Here is a 25932-nt window from a genome sequence, read left to right on the forward strand (position 1 = left end):
TTGTTCCCACCATTAACACCCTTCCTGTATCTTAATTCTCAGAAACAATAGGGTACAATTTGCTGTTTAATATGAGAAATGAGAGGAAACCCATAGCACTGCCTAGATTCTTTTGTTCACTCACCCAACCCAACAATATATTTCAGGTGATGAGATCAAATAGTCTTCAGCTTTATACACTCAACCAAGTTTATGATGTTTGCAATTCTGCTTTTTATGATTCATGCCCTTTACTTAGCTAATTCCCCAAATACTTTGTATTCATCTCCGGACTGTGTGGGTTATAATCTTTATATCTTGAATTTAGCAGGCAATCTGTCTCCCTGCTAACATGGGGTTTCTAAAGAATTCTGTTCAATAACACACAGCCAATAATATAATAATAGGCGTAAGAAAGAGAGACAACATCTTTGTTGTAAGAAGCAGAGCCATGAGGCACTAAATTGGTAGGAGACACTAGGGTAGATTTCTGTTAATTTGCTTAAAGGCTCAGTTAGGTGAGACATTTCCAATTTCTAAAGGAAATAACTCATTCTCCTTAAACAGGTAAACTGTTGGGGTTTTTGTTTCATTTCTCCTTTTTGCACAGAAGGTTTAAGGGTCATTTGTGTACATGTGTCCACGTATTTATTTAAGATAAACATTGCTCTTGTCATTTCAAAGAGTGTGAAATACTATAAAATGACACTAAAATGCAAATGAGTTATTGAATTAGTCAGAAGCTACACAAGAGTGAAATTTTATGTTATTATGGAAAGCACTGTAATTCATGCTTTATGTATATCATGCTGCCATTATGTTAAACTTGCAGAGAGAACCTTTGCTTTGTTTTGCTAAAGAATGGCTTTATTTAGCTTCTTTTGGGACATTCAAGGGTTGAGATACTGAGCTAGAATTTGCAACTCTGTGTTCGTTCCCTGAGCTTTAATTCCCACAAATTCCCAGTAATTCTCATTGTACAAACTCCTGATGCCTGTCATCTAGGAATGGCCACAAATGCACTTCACCATAATATTTCTTAGGAATTATAGATACTTGCTAACTGTCTGTAGCTCTCTAAAAAAATTTTCAGAGTTGGTGTTTGTTCATGTGTGCATTAATGCCCAGAAGAGTGATACTTCTCGCTTCCCTTGACGAACAGTCACCAATACGTATATCCTTCCAGTGCCTGCTGCACGATCCAAGTGGAGCACTGGGGAGAGCTAATGTGAAATACAGATTGCAGTATCAGCCTACTGAGACCATGACTTCTCTTGTGGAAAATGAAATTTTGCAGGTACCTGGCTTTATTTCCAGTGGCATGGTTTCACACCCAAAGTGATCCTGTTGCTGGGATGTTCCCTAGCTAGGCAGCTGAACCTGCCATTCATTATCAGTGTCTGGGGTCTGTTAGTGTGCTCCTCTGCCTGCCAGCAGCCACCTAGTAATATGTCAAGTTGATTCTTTGGTATGCCTCTCTAAAATATTGCCAGGGGTTAAGGTAAGGATCGGAATAGTTAAAATTTTTATGCCTCTCACACTGGGTTATTTTTTTATGTAAAACTCACTTTTGATGTAGTAGCAGATGCCTATTGAACTCTTAGTGGTACACTCTAATAAAACCAAACTTCTGTGGAATGCTTTCCTTAAGGTTTTGAAGTGTAGTTTCATCTTCAAGAAGCCATGAGCGTGTGCACACTGATGCTGGGAGAGATTACCTTCGTATTTTTCTAAGAGTTTTTCTCTTGTATTATTGTCTCAAATACAAGTATTTGAAATCCTCTGAATAATTCTTATTCCACACATGCAAAAAATCTACCAACTAAATAAAAAAAGAGGACCTTTTCAAGGAGAATAATGTTATTCTTAAAACCATGCTAGTTTAACTTTATTTTGACAAATCCTTGCTAGAGGATTTGTTATTTTCAGTTTTCACTGGTGTATTTTGAGACTTTTATGTGAAATGGACAACCCTAAAATTTCAGGGATCCATTACTTCTTCTATAATTAGAAGCAAAGTACCACCCCATGTTGTTAAGCAATCTCTTCTTATCTCTGTAACCAATCAACAAAATTGAATTTTAAGTATTGTGGTCATTTTAATGAATTACTGCTCAAATACTGTGAAATATAGTTCCTCAATTAATGTCCTTAAAAGTTAGGATTCTCTGGCTTATCTGTAGCATACTTTGTTTTTTCAAGTAAGATAATATAGCAATTTAAAACTATTCAAACTATTAAAAACAAATAACTGGGTGGGATCTAACTTACCATGTGTGAATAGTCCTGCAGAAGAACCTGCCTGTGTTTTCTGTGTCGTAACTGGGAAATGTGGATTCCTGGAAAAACTCCAAGAAGGAGATCCAATAAAACTGTTATATTCTCCTGAATTAAATGTGAAGATGCTATTATTATTATTATTATTATCAAGCATAGTGCAAAATTTGTTGACACTGCAGAGCTTAAATTTAATTTCATTTATGGATTAAATAATTTTATAAGAGTTACAGTCTAAAAATACAGGCTTCCAGCTGTCTTATGTTAAGATAAGTTGTTTAGCAACGTATCAAAACATTTCCATGAAAAGATTACTATCTTTTTTTTTTAATTAATCCCATAGGCAGCTTTTGCAAATGTTTTTGTATTATAAATTATTACAATGAGGCATTAAAGCACATGCAAAGAACAAAATTCCCCCCCATGTATCCTCCTTGCCCTTCAAGTTATGTTTTAATATCACCCTGATAGCATGGTTTACAGAAGTGTGTGTACTTGATCAGGGTGCTATTACATCTATGTAGTACTGATCCCTGATGAAGGATTTCACAAAATCTTCCTTTATCAGGAAAAGAATTGATGTTGATTTCCTGAGTTCTGCACAGTCTGTGCTTTTCTGTCTGTTAGAAGTGTCCTTAAGAGCTATAAGAAAGCAATGCTAAAATCTCTGTAATACTTTCTTTCAGGAATTACAGCAGAAGTCATAGTGGTAGCCTCATTTGATGAACTACACCAAAGAGCTCAGGAGGCCAAGGGGAAGATTGTTGTCTACAATGAACCTTTCATCAGTTATGGTGAAACTGTGCAATACAGGGTACAGGGAGCAGTGGAAGCTGCTAAAGTTGGAGCAGTGGCATCTCTCATTAGATCTATTGCTTCTTTTTCTGTTCACAGGTAAGCATTTTTCTCTTTTCTTCCTGTAACTCATGTTTCAGTGTTAGCTCACATGTAATGTCTGGGCAGGCATTTTTGTTCTCTAGGACCTTAATATTGCCATTTACAAGTGGGTGTTTGGTTTTGAAACTGTTGGCTTCACAATAGTTCTTTTCCCCTGTGCTTTGTCATTCTTTCAGAATGTTTTCATGGTTTTTTTGTTACTGATCCAAATTTTGTATATTTGTTTTAAAAACTTCCTGCATTCTCAAGGCTGCCATAAATATTCTAAGAAGAACCAAAACCAAGTATCTTTGGTGACAACAGTCTGTCAGTGATGATATGAACTGGTCATTCTGTATGTTTGACTGGAATGTAAATGTAGAGTTACTCTGTATGTTTGACTAGAATGTAAGTGTACAGTTTTTGAAGGTATTGCTCATTTTCCTAGCATGAGGCTGACTTGTACTAGATGAAGGAGTAGACTGCTTTGAACATAATTATGTAGTACACTTTAGCAGCAAGGTTTGCAATTCTCACACAGCTTTTTAAGTAAGGTATGTGGAAATAATGATTTTTTTAAAAATGTAAATATTTTTAGATTTCTTAGTACATTATTTGTTTATCACATGTAGCATTGCATTACTGAAATGATGTATTTTAGTCTTCTGGTTGGCTACAGAATTTCTTTTTTATCTGGGAGTTTTTTCCAACTCTGAAAGCTTACACTTAAAATTCTTGTCTGTTGTGAAAAAGACTAGTTCAGGCACAGAAAGGAATTGGAGCAGGGTCCAGCCATATAGTGAAAGGCTGATAGATGCACACTGTTCTTTAACACAGTGTTTTTTAAGTCTTGCACTGGTATTGGTGAACTGAATGCCTGCAGTGATCTTTGTGTAGTAGCCTGCTGGCTGTGATGGGAGTTCTGGTAAGGAAGGCCCAGACAGCAGAGCTGGACTGAGGGCTGGAAACAGGACAGGCTTATCTGCCTGCACACCATCCTGTCCCTGACCTGCAGCCTGGGCAGGACTGACAGGGGCATTAAGTGATGCTAGACACAAAGCTTGACTGCCTAAACTGTAGAGCTGTGTTAATAAAATCATCTACATAAGACAGTATGGAAGGCATACAGTTTATAGTGTGCTTACAGAGGTGCATATTTGGTAACATTCTTTCTTTGGCAAGTGCATGTTCAGAGCAACACAGATTGTTTATTCCTCCCTCTAGCTGCCCAGTAACTTTTTACCCACAGAGGAGTCGCTGACAGTAGTTAATCTGTCCCTGAATGTGTGCCACAACATAACCTGGACTTGTGTTCTGTTTAGGTAGCACCTAAACCTTTTGATCTCTGCTCCTAAGTCTTCTTTCTGCAGAAGTCTAGGCTGGTAGGTGGAAAGGGTGATAGAACTTTGGGTCTTTCTTGGGCTGGAACTGAAAAGTGGCTTGGGAGGCATTTGGAGGCATGCTTGGTTACACTTCTTCAGAGACAACATGAGTGGTCACACCTCAGCAATATGAGAAGTGTGGAAGCATTCCCATTTGTAATGCTTCAGAGAGTCAGAGAAGTCAGTAAAGCCAACTCACTGTATTGGAACACATGCAGAGAACAGCTCTGCTGCCACTGTAGTCATTTGGTAGCATTTTTATATGCTTGTCCTGGTTTCAGCTGGGATAAGAGACCATTTTCTTCTTAGCAGCTCGTACAGACAGTGCTGTGGTTTGGATTCAGCATGAGAATAATGTTGATAAGACAGTGATCGTTTGGTTGTTGCCAAGTAGTGCTTACCCTAAGTCAAGGACTTTCCAGTGTCTCATGCTCTGTGAATGAGGAGCTGCACAAGAAGCTGGGAGGGAGCAAAGCCAGTACAGCATATCCAAACTGGCCAAAGGGATATTCCATACCAGAGGATGTCATGCTCACTATAAAAAATGGGGTGTGGGAGGTGTGGGTCTTGTCTGGAGGGTGCCAACCAGTTCTTGGGAACAGGCTGGGCATCAGTCAGAGGGTGGCGAGCAATTGCATTGTGTATCACTTGTTTTTCTTGAGGTTTACTTATTTGCTGTCAAGGGGGGGGGTGTAATTAAAATTATAATTTTTATTATAATTTTTTACTCTATTTTTCCTGCTATTTAACTGTTCTTACCTCAGCCCATGAGTTTTTGTATTTTTTTATCTGAATCTTCTGCCCATCACACTCAGGGAGATAATGAGCAAACAGCTGCATGGTACTTAGTTGCCAGCTAGGGTTAAACTATGAAAATGCTCCACATTCCCCTAAAGAAGTCAAAATTACCTGTTAAAAGTGCTTTCTGAAATATGAAGCACTTGAATTCAGATACTACCCAAACCTTTACTAGTGTATTTCTTGGTGTCCAACAAACATGATGTTTACAATGTATTTTCTAATACTTAGAATTTTCTGATAAAGCTCATGATAATGAACAGATAGTGGAATGTGTTTCAGAATCAGTTTTATTAAAAAATTATATGGTTTCAAAATATCCTTATTTGATATCATCAAAAATTATTACAATCTATAAAGATTTTCAGATGATTTGTCCTGTCATTAGGTAATGGTGCTGTGCAGAATTGTTCAACTGAAAGTGACTGTTTCTTCTGTTTGCCAGAGTATTTATGGAAGTGCATTTAGTGTGTAATGAAAAGCTTAGAGATGAGGTAGAGATGGAAGGTACTGGTGTTACAGGCGTTTCAGAATTGAATGGAAGTTGATGCCAAATGCATATTTATTTAGAAGTATTGAATTCTTAATTGATACTGGGAGCAGAGGTGTCCCTCTGCAGTTCCCAAAAGCAATTTCAAATTTAGATGCTGCCACGAAGTGTTTTTTCACTAAGTATACTTTCTGTACTATGTTAATTTACCTTCACTTAGGGTTTTTTAGGATGTGGAATGGATTGGTTAATGTATGTTTTCCTATAATACAGAAGATACTCACATCTAGTCCATCACTTCTGTTACTCAGTGATGACTAGATCTGTTTCTCATTTTTAAAGAACAGGATTTGCTATAGGCAGGATGGATTTTCTTATCTCCATGCATTCTCCTATGTTTTCTTCTAATCACCAGCAGTGTGTCTACTTTTCTGTCCTACTAGTGTGCTGTGCTGTATGTACTGTATGCTGGATGTGGTGCTTTTTATCAGCCAATGTCTGGGGCACTGTTTGTTCAGGTCACTTGCCTTTTTGATTGACTGATGGGAAATAACTGCATAGTGTGTTAGAAGGGTGAGAGATGAAAGGTAAAAAGCTAATAAAAAGTTTCTAAATGTTGTGAGTCTTGCTTGCATTCTTGCAATTTGTATGGTGCTGCATTGTCAATCAGAGCCTTTATTTCTTTGGCCTGTGTGTTTGCATGTTCACTGATACTATGAATAAATGACAATGGGATTGTGGAGTTTTCCAAAACATCCTGGAAACATCTTAGAAGAAAGTATCCTCCTCACACTGCACTATCCCACTTTCAGGTAAATGAAAGGTGGAATTTCACAATTTCTCCTATACAATATCAAGTTTGGTTTATGGGGGTTTTTTTGTTTTATTTCTTTGTTTAAAGGAGTTTTTTGTTTGTTTGTTTTTCAAATTTTTCAACCCCTTTTTAACAGGGGCTGCTTATTGTTATTTAGTTCCTCTATTTGCTTGAACAATGTAAGCCACTTTGTGGCATGATTTCTAGGGGATCTTGCAATGTGAATAATATTGATAGGTTAAAACTAGGTACTTTCTAGTAGGTTAATATCCTAGGCTTATTAGGGCTCATTATTAAAGCTTACTGACAAGGCAGAATTAGTGAAATCACAACATGAATTAAATCACTGTTCTGTTTCTGGTAACTTGATGGCTGCTCCTTGTTCCAGAAATGGCAAGTGGCTCCCACATTGTCAAGGTAAAAAGTGTGAAAGGAATCTCCCCCCTTGTCCTATCACCACAGACCATTGTAAAAAGTTCCATCTTTCTTGTAGTCTCCGTTTCCCAGTAATAATTTCCTGAAGTGCTGGCAATTTGGAGGTGAAATATTTAAACATGGATATTAGGTGACAGAATACTGGACATGGATATTAAGGGTGACAGAACTATTTATAAGGAACCTTCTCGAATAACACATATTATTGTAATAATTCAACAGAATCTATAATGTTTGGCCTTCTGTAGAAATCTGGGTGCTTACTTTTTTCTGCTTTAATATCTTAACTGTACTGGGATTAATGATATTTTACCAGTTAAAATAATACATACCCCTACTGTTGTGTAAAATAAACTGATGGGTGTTCCCAGTTCATAGTGGATGTTTTTCACAGTGAAAATACTCAGTTTACAAGGTATGGTTGAAGTTGAGTAGTAATCTGGATTACCAATCCCATGCTACAACAGGCAGTGTTACTAAAGAAATAGTGATGACAAAACTATTTTCTGCTACCATAGGATTGCTTTTTATTAGGATTGCTTTTTATTAAATAATCAAAGTGAAAGAAGATAGAGTAAAAATGAAGCGTTTAGCTGTAAGGCTTTTGAAATTATTTGATTGTAATTAACTGGCTATAAGTCTTTGGGGTTTTTGTTTCCAGCTGTACATTTTGAAACATTTTGTAAATAAAAAGGTATCCTTTTGCTAATGAAATGGTCCAGTATTTTTTCTGTGGTGAATGTACTCTTATGAATCTAAAACTTTCTGTAAATCCTTCTGTTCTTCAAGAAGCACAGATTGGACAAAGTTGTAACACTGTATCTTGTAATAATAACTCCTTTAAGGGCTCAAGAAAGAAGCAAAATTGAATGGTTTTCTGAGAACTCAAAAAGGAAGTGCCCAAGAATCCTCAGGATAAGTGCCAAGAGCCCTATTATTATGGTTTTTTAGATGCTGCAGAGCAGTCTCTCCAATATACAAGAAATTCAATGGGGAATGTATTACAATGCCAAAACAGACCAAGTAGTATTTTGACACAATCTAGAGGCTGTTAACAAGGACACATACTCAGTCAAGCTCTTTTCTTTTTGGACTAAATTCAGCATCTTATACTTACCTGAAGTATTTTCCTTCACTCTTTCTTTCCTTCTTCAGTCTAAAGGTGGTCAAGACACACCACCTGCTTGTGAAGCTCCAGTAACTCTAGTCAAAACCTTAGTCTGCATGAAAGCTGAAGTAATGAATGGCATGGTGCAACTCAAGATTTATGACTGAGGTTGCATAGATGACCCATGTCAGTGCATATGGCACAGGGCTGGTTTATCAAATGTATGTGAATTTGAAAACCATTTCTTTTCCATTGCATTTCCATTATGTTAATTTTCCCTCTTTGAAACCTCAGTTTATTTTGTCCTGCTGTGTATAGTCATGTATACCTTTTTGTATAGAAATAGTTTTCCTTTGTATTCCTCATTGCTTGTTAGGTCATTCCCTTCTCAATCTGGCTGACCATGTGTGTGCATTAGTGGCATTTTTCAGCTCTCAGGTGCTAGCAACAGGGACTTTTTGCCACATCACCTCTTCCCTATACTTGGTCTGCTGCATAGAGTTCCACATAAGAGAATTTCTTGCTAAGGAGGTCTTCTTCCTTTCCCTAAAACTCCATGTCCAAGAAAAGTACTGGCTCATTCACATCAGTAGTGACAGACAGATTCAGCTTCCTCTTCTTGCTCTGCCATGTTTTCTGAATTGTGGGATGGCATACTAGTTTTACTAGGATTTCTTTTGCTTTTTTTTTGGCTTTTGTTTAGTTGGTTGGTTTAGATGTTTGGTTTTGGTTTTAATAGCAAAGAGATTCATCTAGGCTTTAAAATGAAAATTCTGTGTTTGAAACTCTATCCTTCTGTTGCATCCTGAGCCCTGAAGGCTCCTTTCCCTCCTGTTCTGCCCCTCCTTCCACTATGAATGCCAGTATACCTTATTTTTTGCTACCATCTTAAGACTCTTTCTTCTTGTGACCCGTTCTGCTGTCCATAGAGGGGAAGCAGTGGCATGCTGAGTAGGCAGCATCTTCCATCTGCTTTGCACAGGCTTGGGGAATGCACAAGGCATGAGGGCATCAGGAAGCTGTGTGATAATTGCAGAGATGCAACAGTAGTGTTGTAGCATGACTGAAGAAATCAGGAAGTGCCATTGATTATTTGTGAGCACTTTTCACTTATGGGATTAGATTAGAAACAAGAATTGATCATAAGAAACATCTCAATGAGAGACTGTCAAAAAGCAATATCCTGTGGCAATGGGATAGAGCAGTATTGTCTCCTGTTCTACTAAGGGAGCAGGAAACAAGGATAAAACCCTTATTTGTGGTCTAACAAGGGAAAATAAGAGCAGCCTGTGTTTTATGAGTCTTTGGGGAGTTTGTAGAAAGATTCTAGTTATGTTTTATAGCATTGTGCATGTTGTCTTGCTGCCTTTAGGGATATGAATTGGTGGTGCGTTGTGGGGCTTGTTTTCTTGCCCTGCACTTAGAGGCTTTCCCTCCAGGATGCCTGTAAATGTTGTTGACTGACAATTCGTTAATTTTTAGTTTGCTTCCTATGTTCCCTTAAGGCCAACATGCCAGACTAAATTCTGCAGTGCAGTCTTTGTGCTCACTGTTGGGCAAATCCTAGCTGTCAGAAAGAGAACTTGGAAGTCGTTAGAAGAAATGGAGCCTATGTTTTAGGAGATGATCATATTGTACAGTGGGTTCTTGCTTTTTTCACAGTGATTAAGGAGTCAAGTTTCAGGTAACTTTGTAACAGTGAGAAATCTGTAGATGTTTCTTCAGTCCCAGTCTCTCTCTTTGGCTTTTGCCAAACGTTTTTCCCTCGTTTTGCTTTGAACTGCATAACTACTCTGGATTTTGGTCATTTTGGGGTTTTTTGGGTTCTTTTTTTTTTTTTTTTTCCCCAGTAGACAGGACTTTATGTGACATCTGCAATCTTTGTGTAATTTCATACACCTGGCATATTTGTTTTCTTACAAAGTCACTAACATGCTGATGAAACTATCAAGAGCTTTCTCTACCTCGCCCTAGCTTTGACTCTTTCTGTTCAGGAATATGTTCATGTAATTGTGAAGAGTTTCATCCGTTTTGTGTCTAATCATACAAGCAGCATCCTGTAACTTTGGTAGAAGTAGGTAAAAGGCTCATAAAATCTTTCTTGATAGACTGTGTTACCCAGAAGGGTATGTGAGCATAAAAGCCCTATTGAAATCCTAGCTTCCTCTGCAATAACTTCCCAAGACAAATCTTTATCAATGTAATATTCCATTGGGTTTTCTCTTGTTTTCTGGACTAGCTACTCTCCTAACATTACTGAGTCATACATTTTGTTGGTGGCAAGATTGGCCATCCATATCATGGTTAACTCTGATATTGTTTGAGTACTGTGAGCACCCACTGATTAGTTTTGGTAAAATCCTGAAGTTATTAAGTTTTATTCCACCTCTGCATTACTGGTTCATGTATATAAAGACATTGAGTTTATAAAACTGCCAAATCATGGGTTTCCTGTATTGGTCTATAAGGAGTTAGAGCTGTGCTTGCTGTGGGTTGAGCACCAGGAACTTCAGCAATTTCCTGTGATTTCCTGTTTCTCTCTGATCAGCTCCATCTTCCTTCAGTGCTGCCAACCTCTTTTGAGTTTGTATGAGTTGTGGTGCCTATGAAAACCCTGTTAGTAAGTTCAGAACCCTCTAACATGACTGTAATGTCTGGATGTATCAATTTCAGGTTGGTTTTAATGTTCTCACAATACTCGGTTTTTTTGATTATACCAGTGTCTCTCAAGTATGTGGTGATCATAAATGTAGAGGATTGAAGGAAAACCTGACAACAAAAAGGCAGATAAAGATTACAGAGAGGGATCTGAGTAATACAGTGCCAGTGAAATAGTTTCTCAATCTGTGTATTTATTTTCAGCTGCTGATAAGATCTGAGAAATATGTGGACTGTTATTTTGTTTCTCTCTAATTCTCCATATTTCTTCTGTAGAAGCGCAGTAACTGAGGACTTTATCTGGAGTGTTCATATACAGAGCACATGAGCATTTGGCCCTGGACAACTGGAAAAGGTTAAATAGTACCAGAAGGTTTGTGCCAGAATGCTACAGAATTGGTGTTTGGGGTGTCCTAGCCTAATATTCTCCTTTTTTCATTAAACAAACAAAAAAATTAAAAAGAGAAAGAGAGTAAAGCCTCTTTCTTCATGTATTCTAGGACTACTTTCAAGTTACACAGCAACTCACTTTTGAAATTTGGTCCAGGCAATGCTGAAACAGCTTGTACAGAGGTCTACTGTATAGTTCACCTGCCTGTCCAATTTTTTCATTTTCATGTCTTTTTCCATTATTTTATTGGTTTTCCAGTTTGTATTTCCCACTGAATATTGTCTCTACTTCCTGCATTACTCAAGATACTTTTTCAGAATCTATTTGGCATTATTTTTAATTTAATGATACTACTAAAATTTGTCTACATATTGCAGAACCATTTCAGATAATATATATATAGAAGTTTTTTTTAGGAAACATGTTGTGTCTGCTCTAAAGCACCCGAAGTATCCTTTTCAAGGTTTACTGCTGATTTCCAAAAGTGAGCACAGGTTTTTGCAGGAACTTTGGCTGGATTTTTATGCACATATACAACATAATATTTTGATATATAGCTTTTTACTTATGTAAAACAAAGAAGCAACCAAATATAGGTGCCAATTTTAAAATATATTTGATTGCTAGTCAACTGTTAATACCCATAATTTCTGTGGTTAATGCCCCAGACATGCAGAGGATTTGGAAATACTAATTCCTAATTTTGTTTTGCCTTGTTTGCTTAAACATGTGATGAAATGAGTATAGTTTATTCCAACATATTATGATTTCTCTTTACAAGAATGCTTGCACTGTTTTTCAGAGGGCAGGGGGCCTCTTGTTTCTGCTGTTTCTTCCACTTCCCACACTCTTACTTGTGGCTTGTTCATATGGTAGGATATTTCTGTGTTATTTCATTAGGTATTGTCTTCCCATAGGATAGCCTCACCCTACTGTGTTATCTTTACTACAATGTATGTCAGATATTTAAGTATGATTAGCTAGATCTATTTGTATGATGAAACCACTTGTTTATGGCACACAGATTTTGACTTGTGTTTTCAGGAAGTCAGAGCCAATTGTTCCACAGTTGTTTAGAATTGTTTTCTCGATGTAGGCTGGTTTTGATGGCCAACACTAATAATGGGCTCTTCCTGTAGAAGCAATGTCTTGTGCCTCAGAAATGTAACCATTTCAATTACTTTAATCCTTTTCTCCCTTTTCTCAGATTTGTTTTCCTCTTCAAATCCAATCAGTCACCTGCATTTCTCTTAATGTGTCCATCTTGTTGCATCAAATACTAATGCTTTTGTCTTGCCTGCAGGGTAGGGCTAAATGGTGAAAATCTTTCTCCATCTGGTTTATTAAATGAGAGGTGCCAACTCCTGTCTCTGCTCTGCTAGTGATGCCAGCTTTGATTACTTGCCTGTTGTCTTCTCCTTCAGGCATCTTATACTTTATCTCATTTTGTTTCTATATTTAGGAGGCTGGTACAAACCGCAAGCTGTAACTTTGTTCCCTTCCAACCTTTCTTTTTAAATCTGACTTTGGTTAGGTATTTATAGATTGTTCCAACTAGCTGGTTGGGTGGCTAGGGTCTGTGACTTCTGCTAAACTGTTTCACCTTGCCTGTATTTCCTGGTCACTATCTGCATTACTTCTGCCTTGGCTGTCTGATGTGATTACTACAAATATCCTGTGAAACACAGGGAGGTTGTCTTTTATATGCTTCTGTTCATTATTATTATTATTAAGCAGGACAAAGGATTAAGCAGGACTGCACTTCGTGGCTTTTTAATCCATTGTGAATACAAAAGAAGAGCTTTCCTTCTAAGAATAAGAATCAGAAAGGAACTGCATCATTTCTGACATATTTTGATTTCAATTTCTTGACATGAGTTTGCTTGTGGCTGTGAAATGCACAAAAAATGCCTCAACAAGAACTATTGAAACTATGTACTATTTATCTCTGAAAAGTCAAGATTGATTTGAGACATTTGTGCATCTAAAAACAAAAGATACTTTTGTCAGACAAGGGAGAATAACCATGAGAATCAACTAAACCCAAGGATCCTGATGTTCTATTCATAACTCTGCCTTGTGCCCCTGTGGGATCTTGAGCAGCTCACAATCATACTTCTTTTTCCGTGTTTATAAGGAGTGTTAATGTTTTTTGAGTGTTATTTAAGATAACATTTGTACATTGTTTACTGTAAAGAGGACAACATTAAATGTCAGCTCTTCTAAACTGTTTAAGTAGTCAATACTAGATTCTGCAACAATTTGCCTGTGCCAAAAACAAGTAACAGTTGTATTACCATGTAACAGTGGGTGACTACTGCTGATAAATAATCCATTATATAACCATGGGGGTTTTTTTAGTTTGTTAAATTCTGTTAGATTTAGATCTGTGGGAAGGCTCTGGCAGGAGGTGAATGACAGAGAACACAGCTCGTTACATTGGAATATCGTATTTTCAAATCTAATTGTTTAAAAATAATTAGTTAACTGTAATTCAAAGGATTTGAGTTCAATTCAGTAATAACTCACCATGAGAGAGTTGAAGACACTGAAAAGAGCATGAAAGAGATGGAATTTCATGAAAGTAAAGGGCTTTTTCTCAGTAAGAGTTCTTTATCATCAAGAACAAAATAAACTTTAGAAATCAGGTTCTGGTCTTCAAATGTGATTTTACCAAAAATCTGAGGTTTGGAAAGATTGAATTCACAGGAGAGATGTAAGGAGGTTTTAGCTGTTCTTCCGCAATCTGTGTGCTCCTTGCACCTCTTTGGGAAGAAGTTTGTGATCCTTCTTTGAGGGGAGTCTGTGTTTCCCTCTGAGTATCTCTCTGCAGTCTCTATAGAAGGAAAGAAAAATTTTCAGGCTGCAGTTGCTGTTGGGGGGACATAGGAGTGCCAGAAATTATGTGAAGGGATCAGACAACTTGAGTACGTGGTCTGTATCTCCATAAAGGGCATTAGAGGGATCTATTTGTTTATGCTCAAAGACCTTGAGAAGGGACTCAACACTGTCCAGATGCAGCCAGAATCCTGGGCAGTTGGGTTCATCTGAGAGACCATCCAAGGCTGTAACTCCACAAAACTATGTGGAATTTTTCCTCTCTTGCTTAGTTTATAACGCTGACAATCTAGGAAAACAGAAATGGTGTGCTGCCATGTCTGAGAGAATGCTAACATTTCAGTCTTGTCAGAAATGCAACGTGAATAGACAGACCCATGAGAAAACTTAAGCAGAGCTACTTGGAATAACAAGTGCAGCTGCAACTTATGTTTTTAGAAGTGTAACTCATTTTCAGTGCCTAAAATTAGGTTTCAGTCATGTAAATCTTTGTATGTCACTTCTCAGTGACAATCAGTTATGGATTCCTTTAACCCTTTCCCATATAGAGTGGTATTTTTTATTCCGTGGATATTTTGATTTACTTAATGGAGTGGCTTAAGAGTTAGTGAAAGGATGCCAGAATCCAGACAATTGCAATAAGATGACAAGGAATTGGAAAAAACCATTGGAAAGCATCCAACTTAGGTGATGCTTGTCCATAGAAGTTTCCTGAGAAAGTAAAGGAGAATTCCATTCCATCCTCTAGGGTCTTACACATAAGGTGTCTAAAGCTTTTAGTTTTGTTTAGCTTTAGTCCAAATATGTTTATGGCAGAAATTCTAGCCACAAATGCACTATTATTTCCATCTCCATGTGAGCTTTCAGGCGGACATTACAAAGGTTAACAGGGAGCAGGTATTATGAGCTGGGCAGTTTGATTGTCAGGGTTTCAAAAGGATGTTCCTAGACAGGTCTGTTTCCCCCAAATGTTTGACAAATCATGAACTTCCAAATCATGAACTTCCAAGGAGAAGTTGTTTTATCAGCATTTTTGCAGCAAAGCTGCTCAATAGTTACATAGCACTGGCAGCAAGAAGTTTTACCATGTGATTTGAAGTATATCCTGAGTCACTTCAACCATCAACTGTTCATTGCAGGTGAACAGTTCAGTGATTAGATCGGGGATCAAGCTGTCCCCTTAGAACAAGTTTTATTAATACTGGTATTAATCAATGTATGGACTACATTACAAGATTCACCTGCAGGTCAGTGAAACTTTATCTTCATGTCGATGAAACTATTAGAAGTCCCCTTTGAGAGCTGTGTGTACAAAGACTTTGCAAACTGCAGGTGATCTTTGGGCTGCACTTACAGAAGAATTGCTTTAAACTATGTGATAAATAGTTATGAATTGCACACATTCCAGTTTGTTCTGTAGAATTCAGAATCAGTTTATAGACAAGTTATATTTGAAACAAGAGCAATTTCCAGTGAATAATTTAAGTAACTCCATTACACTTACACAGAAGTGTAGTATAGAGTATTTTAGAGGAAGAAATTTTAGCTTGACAGCTGCAAAGTAATTCAGCCTTTGTATATTAGCTTGTAAAACACAGTTCTGTTTCTAAAAATTATATTATGCACTTCTTTCTAAGTAGGTATAATTTTCTAGCAGATTTTATATTTATATTCTTCATGACGTTATATACATGGCCTCAGTGTTAGCATTAATCATTCACAATCAGGAAGATAATTTTCTTGCACAGTGTACTTCAGGGGGTGGGGGAATAATAACTACTTAGCATCTGAACATTGGGAAGAAAATTCCCACGTTTTATTCTGTTACTGTCTTGCAGTGCTGCACTAAGCGTGCTTCAATGTTTTCGTGTATTGAGCCCTAAGGCTGTGGGGTGTACACGGGGCTGAGTGCAGGTGACTCCTGCATGTCTCTCCTCATGGAGGCTGCCTGAACACATGAGTGAGACCCTGGACACATGGGTGAGGAGGAACTGGGGAAACCTGTGACAATCTTCCTCTCCTGGAGCTACCAGGGGTGAACTTGCAGAGCTCTGGCATTCTCACAACTGTCACTTTTCAGGTAGTCTGGAATTCCATCATGTCCCTAAACCCATGCCACCTCAACAATTCATCTGATGTGACTGGCTGTGTGCCTGTATCTCTTGATTCAGGTTCAAAATCATTGGTGTGTTTTAATTTATGTGCAGACTGTAAAAGTGATGATCATTATTGTACCAGCCTCCAGCCTGGTAATGAAAGAAAGCATTTGTGTAGTGAAGATGTTTCAGAGTTTCAGTTTTCTTCAGAAAATATAGCGGCTCAACTGGACAAGTGTCTTGCAGTGGCTTTTAGTTTGCTCATTGCTTGAAATTGAATGCAGTCAGTCCCTTCACTTTCTTCTCATATCCAGTTAGGTTTTAAAGTCTTCTCCCCTCTTCTCCCGCCCCCCTCTGTTGAGGTTAATGGACATGTTTCCGTGGAAATTGGAGTACTCACAAACAGAAGAAAAGATTGCTAGATTTCTCCATTCCCTGTCTTCTATTTTACTTCTGGGATTTAATTCCATTCTATCTGAGGTGATAATAACTATGCTATTCTACTGCCTATTTTTTACTTTTAAAACTCTTCCCTTTAATCCATTGACATAGTTGCCTTTGGTACTGTTCTGTCTCCTGCTGACGTCAGAAACGTGTTTACCCCTCAGTCACTCCCATTCCTACCGTATGTTTTTTTTTTCTAGACTGCCCTTGTATTCCTGTTGATACCCAAGCCTTATTTTTTTCACTTTAAAAATGTATCTCCATGAGGCTTTGTTTGCATTGCCATGGCTTATTGAAGGGAGAAGGTATTCCTAAATGCATATGAGTTTAACATAGGTTCAGATTTTATGGAGGACAGTGTCCAAAGAACGTACTTCTCTGAATGGTGTATTGTTAGAAGAAGGAAGGAAAGAGGAAAAGCACCATCCACATCCCCTGTTCTGTGAGTCTCAGACTTTCTTCTGCCTCCTTTCAGACCTTGCTCTCCTCTATTTACCTCAGTGGTCAGCTGATTACAAGGGAGAAGTTTTATGGTGGCAGGACCAATATCCTCTATCCCTGCCCTTTTCCTTTAGCTCTCTGAATGTTGGCTGTGCATTACCCTTTGCCATTACCATCTTTTGAAAGGAGGAACCTCCCTGTACTGCCCCATGATGTATATATTGAGTGACAGGGGAGGTTCATGTTTCTGGTGTGTATGTATATGTCTGTGTATGGGAGAGCTTGCCTCTCTCTGCTGCTTCCTATCAGTAAGGAATCAGAGACTTGGAAGGACTGATATGGTACCCTGAGAGCTCTAATGCCTCTTCACGCCTATTTGTGCCTGATAGTTTTGATGAAAGAATTAATTATAATAGTGGAAAACATCATTAAATTGAGATGGTATGAAGAGCAGATCAGTATTCTAGACAACTAGAATATTCTAGACAACTAGCTCTTAGTTTGCGTTTGTATTGCTAGCCTTGTGATGACTCTTTGATTTGCTGCTTTCCAAGTAAAGAAAGTGAGGGGGGGGTGTTGTTTTGGTTTTTGATTTCTTTTTTGTTTGTTTGGATTTATTCATTTCCTCCCTGTAGGTATAAAATATAACATCTGTTCTCAATGAGGTTTTTAGAATTTGTTCTGTGTGCACTGGTCTCTGGTAGTAGAGGGGGTCACTGAAGATATAAGGCTTGTGCCCAAGGCTGAGAAGCTAGGGATTCAACCAAAAAATCAAAAACAAAGACTATGAAGCCAGAATCCTTGCAGCTGCTGGCAATTAGGATTATCAGTGGTGTTCCCTCCAGAAGGTACTCTCCTGCAGTACCTATGGTAGTGTGCAGCAAGCAGCTGCATTCTCACAAGGCAGGGGTCTAAACACAGCAGGACAGAGCTTGGTGGTTTGTACTAAGCAGAAGGAGGCCAAACAGGTGTATAACTTATACAGTTCCCTCAAGATGTCAGCTGCTGGAGAGTCATCATCGTCAGGTCTGTAAGATCCAGTGAGTTTCTTTTTCTGTTGAAGAGCAGCTCATGCAAACTTCCATTTCCTACAGATGCTTGGAAAGCTTTTCTACTTTACCAGCAGTTGGATAGTCCCAGGGTAGAACTCATTGATCCTCATTTGATCATTTTACTATTCAGAGTTGTTTTCTGCTTCGTGTTTGACAAACCATATCTAATCCATGCTATTTTTTAAAAATTCTGTTCTTATTGGAGAATTCCCTTGGTGCTTGTGTTACTGAGTATTATAATGAAATATGAGTATATACGTGTAAGTTCCATTCTGTAACCTAGGACATATGTCATTATGGCAAAGCTATTATGCTTGTTTGGTAAAGCCTAATTTTATTGAGAGCCTAGCACTCACTAGATGCAGTTTTCTAAATGTTAATTTAAATTTAGTCCATGTGGTAACAGAATAATGCTGTGTTCTTCTACAAAGGGAATTTTCCTTGGTAAAGCTGGTAGCTTCTGGAGCCCTTCTTACACTTCATTACACTTGTGCTGATGCTGCATCAGTTAATGACTGGTGCAATGAAATCTGGAAGAGACTTGATGGCTGGATTCCAGATATTCTAATCTTGGTAACAGACTACTATTTTATTTAATTCCTTACTTGTATAGTATTTTTACTTCACAGTTTCCTAAAGTTTTCTGTACGTATTCCTATTTGGTTTTGAATTTGACAGACTTGATATCGTTTCAACTTCCTGTAAACCAATAAATCAAATCCTACAAAGACACTATAAGAAGCAAACAAAAAGGGACAAATGATGACAGAAACAAAAAATTAGACTGAATTTATTTCTATTTTGTCAAGTGGTTGTAAATGGGGAATAGTCTTGATTTTATTTTTATCAACCTAATTCTTCTGAGAAGATTAACAATACTTTTGACATTTTGACTAATTGCAATTACAGTTTGGCCTCTCTATCCAGATAATGGTGCGAACCTTGGAAGAACATACACAGTTGGAGTGCACACAGGGGCAACTTGTTTCATAAGGACTTTGTGGTGTTGTAAAAGGGGACTAACTTGCATGGAGTTCAGGCTTTGCCATGCTGCTCCAGATGCAGAGAAAGTTACAGGAGTGAGGGACTGATGAATAGCTACTCTCCATAGCTGACTGTGAAAGCAAGATGTATGGTTTCCCTTCTGTATTGCTACAGTATGTTCCATCACTCCCTTTCAAGTGTAAAGCTTTGTATGTGAGGGGATTTTCTGTGATATGCAGAAATACAAGTGAAAAAACAAAAGCAAAGTATGAGGAAGATATGTGCCTGTTACCGAGTTAAGGCTGTGATCTTGCTGTGGGTATAGCTAGTGATTATTGTAGTCGTGGTTCTCTTCAGGAATGTATCTTAGGATTTAAGTCAACATTAACAAACTAGCTGATCTGATACAAACTTTTAGTTTACATGTGATTCATACAGTGAATATTGCATGGGTCCTGTAGAAAATAGGTGGTCACATATGTATTTAGAGTCTTGCAATGTGTTTGAATAAGCAAACTTAAAGAACACTGGCAATACTTAGACAACATTGATTTTGTATTTCTCAACCCTAGATTGCTTTTGGAGGTTGATGTGAAGAATGGTGCTTTGAGGGTGTGTGTATGCACATTATGGCTGAAATAAATCTTTGTAAGCTTTTGTATAATCAAGTTTTGATTGGCTGGGTTTTGGGGTTTTTTTTCCTTTTAGCCATGTTAGAGTTCTTGTAATGTCATGCTTACTTCTCCCTTTAGGAGATTGCTATCGTTTCCCAAGGCTTCAACTTGCGATCTGTTTTCCATCAGAGCATCCAGTTTAGCTTGAAGCACTGGTTCTTACACAGTTTATTTTTCTCTGGGCATTTTAGCTTATCTTAGAGATAAGGATTGGAAGTGCAGGAGCAAAGTAATGAAGCATGCAAGGTCAGGTACCACAGTGACAAGAGTTAGAACTTACCTGACACCAGCAGCACATCTTTTCATCCACATTTTTTAGTTTCTCCACAGGTGATTGTTTTACTCAGATGAGAAACTAACTAGCTGCTTTTTGAGTTTTTTATCCTCCCTTTGCACTTTAGTGTAAGATAGAAGCCACATCTGTTTCTTGCCAGTCATTTGACATGTAATTTTAACAGAGAAAATGTGCCTTTCTTTTTCGCCTTCTCTGTGCCTTTATTCATACCATGACTCTTCTCTCAAATACTTTCCAAGATGTGAAATCTAGGGGTTTAGCAAAAGCAAAACCCAACCAATTCATTTATCTGAATCTTGTCAGCTGCTGAACGAGAATGTCAAGACCAAATGACTGTGAGTTTGTATTAACATTGTTTTCCATTAATAGTTTAAATATGGATGTGAGGTAGTTCAGTAGATCTAAAATCAAAACAGGTGCTTTTGTTAAGGAAATAAAAAATAATGGAAGAACTACTTACCATCTCTTCTGAACACCAAACTATGGTGTTGGTCTGGGTGTATCATATATTAAATGGCCTAATTACCCTTTAAGTTTTGCATTACCCTTTAATTTAGGCTTTGTTAGATGACAGCATTTTTCAGAGAGTGTGTGTTTGAAGCAACAGACCCTGACACCACTCCCAACTAGTAGTGGGAAATGCCAGAGGTTCACCTTGCTTGCCTAGAGGTGCCAATGTTGTAAAGTTGAATGCTGATTCAGAGTCAGGGTTGCTTTGTGATCGATATAGCTGGTTTTATGTGATGTTTTCCTTTCTTTTCCTTTTCAAGGTGCAAGGAATGGTAAAGGCAAGAGCCTTTTTTTTTTTTTTTTTTAAAGTAAGATCCTTTGTCTTTTCAAATAATAGTCACAAATTCATTTTTGTTCAGACTCAATGAAAAAAAGCTTCCTCGACCCACCTTACTACTCCCTCCCCCAAAAAAGAAATTATTTTTCCTGAACTGCATCCTCTTTGTCCTGTATTGAGCCAGACTCAGGAATGTTTCTCTCCATCTGTTACACACAAAGTCTGCTCTTAATATCTATTTCATTTAGTTAATTCTTGCGCAGGTCTTGCCACATGGTCAGTAGCCTTTCCAGTTCTTGGATATCTCTGCATAAAAGGCACTTAATTTTCTTTACTTAGGTTATTTCTTTTATGTACTGTTTGTCACTTTATTAAGCAATTTATTATGTAGATGATATACTTAACATATGGCATGTTTTGCATGCATGTAAACTTTAATCAGGTGCATTCCAGGATTCTTAGTGTCTGCCACAGATGTTTTCTGTGCAAGTTCATCTTGTAGCATTAGGAATATGCAGTACTGTGTTATTGCTTTGTGTCTTTGTACTGGTAATGCTTAGGGTCCATTTCCCTTTTTGTAGAAATCATTTGGACAATTGTCCATTCCTGTCAGGTCCTGGTATCATCTGAGCTGTTGCTGGCTCTGCCTGCCGGTGCCAACATGACTCAATTTGGGTAGTAGGGTTTACTGTTGTAATCTTGGCAAAGCAGTAGTTTGAGCATACAAACGACACTTCTGGGTGACTTCAAGGTTTATATTTTAGGCTAGCTGGGTAAATTTTGTACCTGCAAGCATTCATTCACTTGAGGTGTGTAAGCATGTGTGAATGATAGCGGCTTGTCAGAAGCTTTATCCACAGTTGTGGTGGAACATCAGGATGGAGCATCTGAAAGAAATGTAGTTGCTGCTTATATTGGAGAAAAAAATAGTTTTTTCAGGGGTTTCTTTTGTTGAGTATCTGAGAAATAACATGGATGGTGAAATGAGTGATAAAACTTGAATTACTGCAATTCAGCATACACACCATGTTAGTACTAAGACAAACTTGCCAGAAGATAAAGGTGAATGCATTCATTTAAAATGAGAAGAAACAAACAGTTTTTGCTCCATTTTTGAATGTAGGATTTGGGGTTTTTTTAACATTAGTATATAAAATTGTAATCTCTTTTTTTTTTTCAGTTGGTTGTTTATTTTACATTATTTGAAAAGTCCCTTGGTTAACATGCTGGGTTTATCCCCAGACACTCAAAGAAATATTAAACATATGTAGTAAGTTATCTCAGTTTAAAAGTGGGGATGAGGGTTGCCTTTTTTTTTTTTTTTTCCTGACAAAGGGAAAGGGGGAAAAAGAAAAAAAAAGGAGATCTGAACTTATAAGTCTATGTGAGTTTATCCCACTCAGGGAATGTTACATGGCACAAGAGATTCTGAGTTTCAGGGTAAATGTTTTTTGAAAGGTGAGCTATGGGTCACCTGAACTGCAATGCTGATGGGATGAGGCACAGCCTTTGACTGAGGTTCAGCTGTAATTAACTGGGTGCATAATCTCCTGAACTGTTGCCACTTAATAAACAGACCTGTCTATACTCTGAAGCAGCTCCTGTAAGACCTCTGTAACTATTTTTTTGTGTTTTCATGTCAAGTAAAACTGTTTTTTAGTATTTTCATGTCAAATAAATACATATACATATACATATCTACTCTGCAGGTTATGCTATTGATTACAATATGACTTATTATTGAGAAGGATTTATTCTTCTACACAAATAGAACTGAATAATCGCTTCCATTTTACCTAATCTATAACTTTACAAACTAGATTTCTTCTTTCTTCCTTACAGTATCTCCTTCAGGAATTAAGTGGATTGTTTTCCAGTTTAGAAGACTTACAAACGACCCAATTTTTTTGTTTGTTTGTTTTTTGATTTTGCTGAACTGTATAAAAAAATGTATCTGCTACTGTAAGAAGGTTCACAGGTGAAGATTTTCATGCATTGTACATAGTTCTGGGCAACTGGTTTTGGGTGGCCTACTCGAGCAGGGGGGGCTCGTCCAGACGACCTCCAGAGTTTCCTGCCAACTTCATCTGTTCTGCAGTTCTGTTATTTGGAAAAGAGTGTTAAAATTTAGTAGTAAATTTTAATTTCATTACTTGTCACAGGAAAAAAAATGCACTTTAGGCAACTTGTCACAGGAAAAAAAAATGCACTTTAGGCAACCTGTTCACTTTTTTTCTGGTAAAGCTGTGAATAAAGTGTGGTATCAATGCATGTCAAAGCATGGCAATGACCTAAGTGGAGCTGACAAAGAATAGATTTCTAGACATATCATAGTAACAGTCAGATATTCTGATTAGTGTAAAAACACTTGCTGTATTTTATCAGAAAGCTTATTAAAAATTGTAGCTATGTCCCTTTTGCGAGTATGGTGGAGATGGTCATGAATGATTCTTTATAATAATTGCATGATAATGCTAAAAATATTACAGAGCTAAGTTGCTAACACTGTGTTTTTTGGTTTTTTTTTTAACAGCCCACATACTGGGGGGCAGAGCTACCAGGCTGATGTACCCCAAATTCCCACTGCTTGCATCTCTGTGGAAGATGCAGAAATGATGTCACGAATGTCTCTCCGGGGCACTAAGATTGTTGTGCACCTGAAGATGGGAGCTAAGACTTATCCAGACTCTCCATCCTTTAACACTGTGGCAGAGATAGTTGGAAGAAAGTACCCAGAGCAGGTAGGTGAGAATACACAAAAAGAAACTTATTTTTTCTTTAAAATTATGAAAAAGACAAATAAAAAGAAGAGCCCTTTCTAAGAAATATCTAAAACAAGTAACTTTTATTCACACACTCTTCCATATTTCAGACATCTCAGCTTTTCAATCTTTTTCAGGTAACAGGTTTCATGGCTATTTTTAGCAGGTGCTGTATGTGAGTTTAGAATAAACCATCTGCACCACAAATTCTGCTTGAACATTAGTTAATCTTATATTGTTGGTTTCCATTTAGAAGACTTTTCATCTTTCTTTCTTTCTCTTTTCTTTCAACTTCTTAGCTAAAAATCACACAATCTACACTCATGGTGCTGAAGGACTTGTGCCTGGTACAAGGTCTTTGTGAGCTTACAATATGAAATTACTTTTCTGGCAGTGTATTTTATTGTGAAAATGTTGATACAACTTCAATTACAGCAGCACTAGAAATTGCTGCTAGAGTACCTACTGAGCCACAATGCTTTTTTAAACATTGTACTTTTATGGCTTCAGTGGAGAAGAAGAATGACTATCTCTGACCTTTAAACCAGTCATAGCTTTTAAAAGATTTTATCTTTTCTGAGATGATATTTCTGTATCTCTGGCTTGTGGTGTCTAGAAATCCTCAGTGTTAGCATGAATGTAGAGTTTCAGCAGCTTCATGACTGGGTAGGGGAAAAAGTAGCTACCCTGATAGCTGATTAGCTTACATAACATCACCTGTGAGTCTAGCATCATGAAACACATATTTACCAAGTTAAATGCTCTGACTTCCTAATTAGGATGCATTTAATTTAATTGTATGTCATCCGCATTTTTAACGATGTTTCTAACTAGTATATAGGCTATCTTTCCTGGATTATGTTTGGTGTATTTCAAAATTTGACATTTCAATTCAGGTTTTGAAGTGTTCAAATGTAGACTTCAAAGATATGTTAAGGTGTTTGCCTCTACTTGATTTTCTCTTTGCTGTTCTGCTCTGTTTCTTTAATTAATGAAGTGGATTGGGATCTCTTCACTACTTCCACTGAGCAGCTAATTTTTTTAAACACTGGGTAAAGGCTTATTTACAAGCCCCCTGCTGATGTTAATGGAAGTGGTTAGTGGACACACTGAAAATGTAACCAAGAAACAGAAAAATAAAACAAGTGAATGTTTAGATTTTTTAGTACTCAGTTCCTTTTGGAGCCCTAATGGGCGCTTCACCACACTCATTCCACTGTGTTACTCTGGTAAAAATGGGAACCTTCTAGCTATTTAGACAATAAAATACATTGTTGATCGAAACTCTTACAATGCCGTCTATGCCAAAGTATTTCAAAATGCAGTACAAATCCAGGGGAAGAGAAAGGTGCCATTCCCACAGGCCAAAATTTCAGTTTAAGTTTTGAATTGAAACAAAAACAAACCTGAAACTCTGAACTCTGGGTGAGAAATCAACAGTGGGTGGTATTGCTCTTATAAACGTCTAAAGCAAAATAGTTTAAAATTTGGTTGAAACCTGTGAAACATAGTTGGTCACAGGTATAGCAGCAAATTATAACTTAAACCTGTGAAACTTTAGTTGAAAATGAGGGTTGCTCTAGGACACTGAAGAAGTCTGGTGAAAGGTGATTCAGCTCAAGGTGTAACTGAACATTTAGGTATACTTGTGTTTATCTATATATTGACCAGAATTTATTAGACTGCTTGATTTATAAATAATTCAGTAACTCCTTCAATGAGATTTTAACATATTTATTAAAAATAATCACCATGAACTGAAATAATATTTGTCTGACAAGCTTATGTCACAAGTAATATTAATTATTATTACTAAAATCATTTAAAGGAGAAAATAATTTATTTTATTCTTACCTGTTCAGGGTTTTGGGGTTTTTTTTGTTGGTTTTTTTTTTTTTTTTGCTTTGTTTTTTCTTTATTTGACCACTTTTGCAGCATATCCAGCTCAGTTCCTCCTTTTTCAATCATTTTTCCAATTGTTTTATGTGGATTCTTTCCCATAGCAATTGGGGCTTGGGAGGTAAAACTAGAAACATGTTAAGGAAAACAGAAAAAAAGTAGTTGACATATTTTTGTTATATTTTCCCAAAGGTTTGCTATATTTTAGACTTAGCATTTTGAAAGTCATTGCTGCTGCAAGCAATGTTGATATCATCCAAATAGATACTCAGAATTGTTCAAGTTGCAAACCTTATTTTAGGCACCTGTGCTTAGCTTAAACACATTAGCATTTCCAAGTAACCCAAAGCAGTAAAAGAAATGTGATACCTACTTTGTGAAGCTTCAAGCTCTCAGGGATGCATTCATCTTCAGAGGCAATGACGTTACATGAGCGCACATGTCCTGTGTCT

At 37.3% G+C, this 25932-nt stretch overlaps 1 protein-coding gene across 1 annotated transcript in view; it reads left to right on the plus strand.

Moving 5' to 3' along the window:
- The window catches only part of CPQ (carboxypeptidase Q), a 140667-nt gene that overhangs the window by 26172 nt on the left and 88563 nt on the right, over nucleotides 1–25932 (plus strand). Inside the window, exons 3-4 of the mRNA XM_085053264.1 lie at nucleotides 2943–3150; nucleotides 23353–23560. Coding sequence (XP_084909390.1) covers nucleotides 2943–3150; nucleotides 23353–23560 — 416 coding nt within the window. The remainder of the gene's footprint in view (nucleotides 1–2942; nucleotides 3151–23352; nucleotides 23561–25932) is intronic.

This window comes from Lichenostomus cassidix, chromosome 2 (genome assembly GCF_008360975.1).
Source record: "Lichenostomus cassidix isolate B80296 chromosome 2, HeHo_3.0, whole genome shotgun sequence".
Taxonomy (NCBI): domain Eukaryota; kingdom Metazoa; phylum Chordata; class Aves; order Passeriformes; family Meliphagidae; genus Lichenostomus; species Lichenostomus cassidix.